General features: G+C 34.8%; 1 protein-coding gene and 1 long non-coding RNA gene across 3 annotated transcripts; one reads left to right on the forward strand and one right to left on the reverse strand.

Moving 5' to 3' along the window:
• The first annotated feature begins 1791 nt into the window (after positions 1 to 1791).
• LOC141381170 (uncharacterized) lies at positions 1792 to 6181 on the forward strand. The gene is made up of 2 exons (XR_012400910.1): positions 1792 to 4168; positions 4263 to 6181. It is a non-coding gene; the product is annotated as an uncharacterized lncRNA (long non-coding RNA).
• On the reverse strand, positions 2008 to 7780 carry ndufb10 (NADH:ubiquinone oxidoreductase subunit B10). 2 transcript variants are annotated; one of them, XR_012398145.1, is made up of 4 exons: positions 7553 to 7780; positions 6308 to 6446; positions 3597 to 4124; positions 2008 to 3226 (listed from the first exon to the last, which is right to left on the reverse strand). XR_012398145.1 is itself a non-coding variant. In NM_200730.1 (4 exon segments), coding segments are annotated over 4 exon segments (513 nt in total). In that variant the 5' UTR covers positions 7701 to 7777; the 3' UTR covers positions 2008 to 2087.
• Positions 7781 to 8151: the final 371 nt, after the last annotated feature.

Genomic DNA, 8151 nt, shown 5'->3' on the forward strand with positions numbered 1-8151 from the left:
TCTTTGAGTGTATGGTCTGTTCTTGGGCGTTAAAGTTGTGTGAAAGGTGCAAAATAATATCCTGATATTACTGGCTTTCCCATGGTTCCTTAATCTTTTTAAAGTTTGTGATTCTGATTACATTAGATGCTGGAAAGTGTTGGAAAATAAGCATTAATAATGGTCCTTGCTTGAATTTGTTTAATGCTGCGTCCCAATTCACATGCTATCCATCCCAAATAGTATTCAAACATAGTATATTATGTCCCAAAGAATAGTATGTTGAAAAGAGTTTGCCAAAGGTTCCCAGATTGTTTACCAAACTCAGAAGTGTAGAAGCATCCAGAAGCAATTGCTGATAATGCCCTCAGTGCACTGCACATTGGATCTAAAATTTATTAGAACTACAAACACGGGTGAAAAGTGAACAAACATGGCGGACACGTGAGACCAACCATCAAGTACAGAGGCTTCGGTAAAGTAGTTTGAAGGCTTAATATCTAGCCAACTGGAGCATTTAAACTGCATTTTCAGAGTTGCATTTCATCTGCAACAATGTGAACTTTCATAAAGATGTTTTGACATTAACTCGAATGGCAGATAACCCTGCTGCTGCTTCTCCAATAAGGTAGATAAATATGAAAGAAATGTCAAGATGATAGACTGGACGTAACTTAACAACATGGTGATCTGTTAACAAGGTAGTGTGTCCCAAAGCTTACTCGCACAAGTATATACTTTTTTACAAATGCGGAAAGTGAACACTTCTAGAGTGTAGTACAAGTAGGCAAATTGGGATGCATCATATGTTTTCTGGAAAACAATTCCATATTCCCTTAGGTTTGCTAACCCATTGTCTTGCTAACACTTTGGCCTCTGCAAACGAGCTTTTTGATAAGGTAAAAAAATTTTTTTTTTTTTTTAATACATTGTTTCTCACTAGGAGCTTTGTTGCCATGACTCGTATTTTAACTTAATCTGTTGGCTAAATAATTTGATCATGTGAATCCACAGAGCAAAAGAGACAAAGTATTTATATCTGAACCTCTGGTTATGTGAAACTATAAGCTCTTCAATTCCATTCTTGCAAAAACATTCCTGAATTTGAAGTTAACCAAGATGTGAGAGCCCTATAATATGCACATTGTGTCTGATCTAATAACTGGCACTACTGACCTTTTTATTTTACACCTACATAGCATTTTAAACTTTATCTTGTTTAAATCATAAATAGTTGAGTAAAATATTTGTCCAATTTAATGTGGAATAAAATGCATTTTAATTGTCATTATCTTGGTTGAAGGAACTTAAAATTAGCACTATAGTGAGTAAAGTCAAATACAGTCAAACTTGCATTAAAACAAAGCTTTTTTTTATGCATTAGTGGACCAATCCACTTTAAGAAATTATTTTAAACTCCATACTATGGATCCTAATAATGCTCATTGCAGTCATATTCTAAAATATTAATGTTTTCGGGTTGAATAACTTTTATTATATGAATTTGTAAAGTCACCTTGGATAAAATCTCATTAAATCAGAGGTGTCCAAACTCTGTCCTGGAGGGCCGGTGTCCTTCAGACTTTAGGTCCCAACTTACCTCAACATACCTGCAAAGATTTTCTAGAAAGCCTAGGTGTGTCTGATTGGGGTTGAAACTTGGAACTAATTTTTTTCAGGATACCGGCCCCCCGAGGGCCGAGTGTGGACACCCCTGCATTATCAATATATCTTAAATCCCTAATAAATAGCATAGTGTTCACTGAGGTCATGCATCTAATTGCAAAATTCTGAACTTCGTGATTTTAATAGAAATAAAATGAATGTGACAATGTGTTACTAACTGGCCATAGTGTCACTAACAGATTATAAGCAGGAAATGGAATATAAAACGCACATAAAATAAGCTGTAAAAAGTAAATACTAAAAGGAGAAATCTTACACTGTATAGAAGTAATAAAAGGAACCATGTATAAAAGTATTTTGAAACGGACAGGATTTTATTAAATAACTACAGCTACTGAGAAGTAACTTTCCGATAAACTTTATTTTACAATTTGATGCACAGATGAGAGAGACTGAAGTGGAAAAGCCATAGGAGAGGAGTTTTATTCCTTCTGCGCCTCTTTCATCATTCTCTCCTTCTGTTTCATCAAACACTTCCGTGCGCTTCCGTATGCACCCAGGTCCCCATCTACCATAAATACAGACACACCATTAATACAGAAACAATTATGAACATTGTTATGGTTTCAGTACAAAGTTACATCTGAAATGCTCTTTCCATCCTCCAGTTTAGACAAAATTGGTATCAACGTTCTAGTCAAAAGCTATTTGGATTGATTTGAAATGTCTAAGGATAAACGCTGGCCCAAAAACTGTTTAAATCTTTAGCTCATGTTGAAAAGATACATTGAGATTTGTAACCTTTCAACTTTGCATTGATAAAATACACTGAATAAATATCTAAAAATTGTGAACACAGGAAGACAATATTTCAGTCATATCGGTATGCTGCATCAAATATAAAAACAGCAGTCTTATGATTGTTGGCCAGAGTAATATGTTTATGCTTTAGTAACACACTTAAACATAAAAATGTCAATGTTTCTCGTGTCCACCCACTGAGCAAGAAACTACACATGTTTGTTGTCATAACCAATTAGGTAAACTCTTTGTCCAATTTGTTTTATTAGTTGTGTTTATTTAATTAACAACTAGGGTTGTCAAGATAGTGGAATTCGACGCCAATCAGTACTGAAATTTTAAAAACGTCCATTTCGCAGAGCGTTTTTAAGCTGCGATTCATCAGTGGATTGCTCATATGTCAGCTTATAGACAAACCAGCAAACCAGACGTGACTTTAAAACGCTCCAGTGTCCCTATACTTGTGGTTACACTCCGTAATCAGCGGTGAGTTTGGTAAAGTGATGACCTTCACGCCCAATCACAGTCACTTCTGTTGAGCACGTGAACACAATGGCTAATAAGCGCTGCAAATGAAAGATTTTTACATTTCAGTACCGATTGGTATCGAATTCCAATATCAAGACAACCCTAATAACTACTTTAAGTAAAGCCACTTTCTGAAGAAGATTGGGTTCATTGTTTGTGAATATTGGACCAATAGTCTCGAAGATTTGTGCGTGTTTTAATTCAGAACGTCAGAGAAAACTTGTCATAATGAAAAATGTCATTGAGTTGAATGACATTGTCCTGATTCATAGAATAAGAGAGAAAACCGATTCTGTTTCCAGCTTTTCCAGTACAAAGGTTAGGATAAGGATAGGATAAACAACTATAAAAAAGTAAGGACAGGTAGCAGACAGAGTGATTGAGAAAGAGAATTCAGAACTGCCCCAGTTAAGGAACACTCCACTTTGTTTTTGTTTTTTTTGTTTGTTTTTTTAGAAATAAGCTCATTTTACAAGTGCCCTAGGGTTAAACAGTTAAGTTGTACCATTTTTAAATCCAGTAAGTTGACTTCAGGGTCTGGCGGGAGCACTGTTAGCTTAGCATAGATCACTGAATCGTATTAGAACATTAGCATCTCGCTCAAAAGAGTGTCGATAATTGTCCTATTTGTAGCTTGACCCTTCTGTAGTTACATTACGTACTAAGACTGATGGAAATTTGTTTTCTCATTCTAGGGTAATTATCAACGTACCATGTCTCAGAAAGCACAATATTACACAGCACCAGAAAAATAGTCCCCAGGTAGGTAACAGTGCTGCGTAATATCATTTGTTATCGATCTTAGTATACAATATAACTACACTTGAACAAGCTTGAAATAAAAAAATTTCAAATTATCAATCCTTTATCAGCAAGATGCTAACGGTCTAATCCGATTCAATAATTTAAGCTAGGCAAGTTTACTAGCCAAATTTTGTAACTTTCCTGCAAGCCCTTTCATAGACATAGCAGAAGAAGAAGATGAAGGAAAAGGAAACAGATGCTCTGTTTGGTCACCAATAACACATCAATACTGCACTAAATACTCACAGCGTGACTGAAAGGCCAGGGATGTTTCTTTAAACTGCTTAATTTCCTTTTGGCAGTTCTGCACGTAGCTGTGACCCTCACGCTGCTGACAGGCCTTCAGGCGATTCTGCATCACCTTCACAATCTCCTGATCCACCTTACTGCAGAAGAAAAGACAACAAACAGTGAGCAAAAATACAGGCAGGTAAAGTTAAACGTATACATTTTCATTAAATAAAATGCTGTCTTCTCAACCCTGTTGTGATGTTTAAATAAATGGCTTCTATTTAAAGGTGCAGTGGGTGATCTGCAAAAATGCTAACCGGTTAGCATAATATCTTCGAAACACAGTCCAAAGCCACGCCTCCTGAAATCATGAACAAGCACACCTGACAGCAGACAACCCATCTAGATCATGTCATTCGCCAGTTAGTAAACTTTACAGTACTTTATAATACTACAATTCTGAACAGAAAACTGCACGTTTACAGTTATGTAGTTAGCAAGCAAAACTTGTGCAATGTGAAATATTTCATGCATGCCAGAATTGCTGGTCTCACACTTTGTTCTGAAGGGACTACTGTATGCTTAGTGGTTGGTCGGTGGCATGCAGAATGAATATTCAGAGGAGCATGGTAAACAGTATATGAAGCGCGTCACAGACTGTCATTGTTTAAAAAAGAACCAATGACAATATATAAACCATTTTCACCTCAGTAAAGCAAGCTAGGTGGAATAGCACTATTTACTTATGTTTACGGCCTAGTATTTGCTGAAATATTGACTGATAACTGACAATTTTTTAAATGAATTAATCAATAAAACATTGATTTCATGTTGACTTGAAGTGGCTTAATTTTGCAACATTAGGGGTGCTCATAATAATCGATTAACCGTTATCCGAAAGGGTGCGTTTGTAACCGATTAATGGTATCAATTAAATGATTAAAAAATATATTATTTTATATATTTTTAAAGTTTGGCTGCATAACGGATCAATCACAACGAATACACTTTTTGGATTGAGAGGGAAATCTTTTGAATGGTTTACTGACGGCCGCAAGTGTTTTGTGGCGCCCTGCGCACCTCGCGTTTATGTCGTTGTGCGCTGCGTGCTCACAGTTAAAATAAAGTAAACTCTGAGCGGAAAAAGCGGTTGAGGTCAGTCGCGTCTTTTTCATTCTACAATCAAATGAAAGCCGAGTTTTCATTGATTGAATGCATATTTTCTGTGGAGCGATCGATTTGAGGAAACCTGCTATTTTTATTTGCCAAAAAAACATATGATTGGACAAACAGAATATGCCGGTTTTTAAAAATTATTCTGTCAGTGTTTTCATTTTGTAATTTAAAATTGTCATTTAAAACAAAAATATCTAGGGCAGGACCATTTATTTTATTCTTTTTATTTAGTTTTTTCTGTTTTTCTATGCTGTCGGAAGCGCTGCAGGTGCTTACAGTTGTCCTGTAGTTCTGTTCTGTATGCTGTTGTTCACGTTAAAATAAATCAGTATTTTAAAATGCAATATTTAACTTGTCAGACAAAAAATAAACAGGTCAATTTTTTTTATTAAAAAATTGTTTATTATCATCATTTTTTTTTGCTAGCAAGCACTGCAGCTAAGAAATGTATACTTCAAAAATGGAAATCTGAGAACCGCCCTGAGAAAAAACTCTGGATCAATAAGCTTGTATCTTATAGTACTCCTGAGAAAAGACTGTATTCTGTCAGACAAAAACCCACCGACTTATAGCATCAAATTAGGGATTATATTTGGGGATCTTTTATTGACACATTACCTCTCTAACCTTAATAATTGATTGTTTCGTATAATTATTATTAGTTTTGCTAGTCTTTTTTTGTTGTTGTTGTTGTTCTTACTTTCTCTTATTTTATGTTATTGTTTTAATTTAATGTTTTATCATATATGTAAATGTAATTTATTTGTGCATCATTTCTGGACATTATTGCTTTTATTTATTTTTACCATCAACCATTTCAACTGTCTTTACGTAACATCAAAAGGAGAAATGTTTTGACAAAATTTGTGGGGTGGCGGGGTGGGTTGTATTTGTATTTTTTTTTATTGTTATTATTATTTGTCTTTTGCTAATTTTTTTTTTAAAGTCCTGATATTCTTTGTATTCTTACATTCTACATAATGTTATGTATATTGTCAATAAACATACTTATTTTTTTTAAATAAGTATTTAATATTAATCTGACTAGTCAACGGTTAATATTCGGTTAATGAGCAGCAGTTGTTGGTTGGCGAAATTAACCGAAATGAGCATCCCTATGCAATATAATTGCAATATTTTTGTAAAAAGGAATTTGACATACTAGTCTCTCCTCCATTGCATTTCAGCCTCATAATAGCACAGAAAATCTCCCTGCTGGCATTGGGTCAGTTCAGGAACACGGCGAAACTTCTGGTGGTAGTAGTAGGCCTTTTTATCCCCACGAAAGCTCTCAACGATGCCTGGTAGAACATGAATCAGACAATAAAATAAAGATCAAGAAACACAAGAAAAGACAAGAAGATATTTAGATTTATTATACCAGTACAAAATGGTGTTTTGTTATTATATCGATGTGTATTATGTTAGCCTTTTAAAGTATTTAGGAATTTAATTGTTTAAGGCTGTAATTACAACTATAAAGCTAATGAAGGTAAACTAAAAAGCACTTCTTTTATTAAAAAAAAACCCCACTTATGAGGAAAAAGACCAAATCTTCAAATACAGACCCACACATTCTGAAATGTAACTTTCAAGATGCAGGTTATTTTTCTTCTTCAGTTGAAGAAAACTGAAACTATGGTTCTTTATGATTCATTAAATACAAGATAGCAAAATTATTCTACTGATTAAAATAATTGAATCTTGTATGGCCTGATGGTGAGTACATAAGTAAATTTACATTTTTAGATGAACAGTAACTTTAAAAGAGGCTGCACAAACTAAATAAAATGTCAGTTTCTCCTTTCTGTAGGCATTTAGAGTATGCATTTGACCGAAGATTTTTATAAGACGACACATACCATGCTCTAAAGACTCATTTTAATCAGTTTGTACTTTGGTCACTTTCCTGAGAATCAAACCCATCAGCTTGGCATTGTGCTTTTATTTACATTTATTTAATCTGAAAGGTTAAAAACTACCAATAATACTGTTTAGAACATTTATAAATCGATATGATTAACTGCTTATAAAGATGTCTTTATTCAATTATGAAATTAAAGCGTTTTAGTAACCTGTGAGAAGTATTAGAGGTTTACTGTGTACCAATCTTTATTCTTATCGTAATAACTGGTACTGTAAGTTATCCAAATATGGTCAATTAGGAACCTGCACCAGCTAATCTAAACAGTATTTAAGAAATTAGATTACAGTAGATATAAGTAGAAATCGAAGATTTACCAGCACCAATACAAACCTTACACAATGCATTGCGCTATATAAACACACAAATCCATGTCTATTATTATATGTGCGATTTTAACACCACAAAGGCAACTGTAAATGACAGCAGACGAATAAGCAGAGGTAAACACCGCCTCGAGTACGCTAGTGTGCAGTACTTCACCTCTGAATGTGCTCACTGGCAGATCCACCGTGTAGTAGAAGACCTTTGTAATCAGCACAGCGGGATTCGGTACCGCCGTTTGTTTATTCTCCATCGGAGTCCGAGAGGGAGGCTCTGGATACGCATCTTTATTGTAATCCTGCGGCATTTTCAGCCTTTAATTTAAAGGTGAATTTTCTAAAACCCTTTAGTCGACCTCAGTCTGTCTCTCTCCTCCACTGTGCGCATGCGCGCTTCTCACAACATGGCGTAAGGTCACCGAGCTGCGATTAATAAACCGAGAGAACATTACTTTGTAAAAATGTTATGCTCACAAAACTTTAACACATACAATTCTTTAAAACTGTATAAAATGTATAAAATTGCCTATTTTATCTCTTCGTTCTTTGCTAAACAGAGAGGTTGAAGGTGAAAGGTTATGCACGCAGTTTTGTTTTCTGCCAATAGATGTCATCGTTTTTTAATTCATCGAGGCACGAACAAGTCCTCGAAAATATAAAACTTCAACACAGCGAAACACAACACGTCAAATATAATATTTGAATTGTTTATTTAAGCAGCTAGTGTCATTACAAGGCTTCTTGTTAATTCTGCCATTC

Source organism: Danio rerio, chromosome 3, assembly GCF_049306965.1.
Source record: "Danio rerio strain Tuebingen ecotype United States chromosome 3, GRCz12tu, whole genome shotgun sequence".
NCBI lineage: Eukaryota > Metazoa > Chordata > Actinopteri > Cypriniformes > Danionidae > Danio > Danio rerio.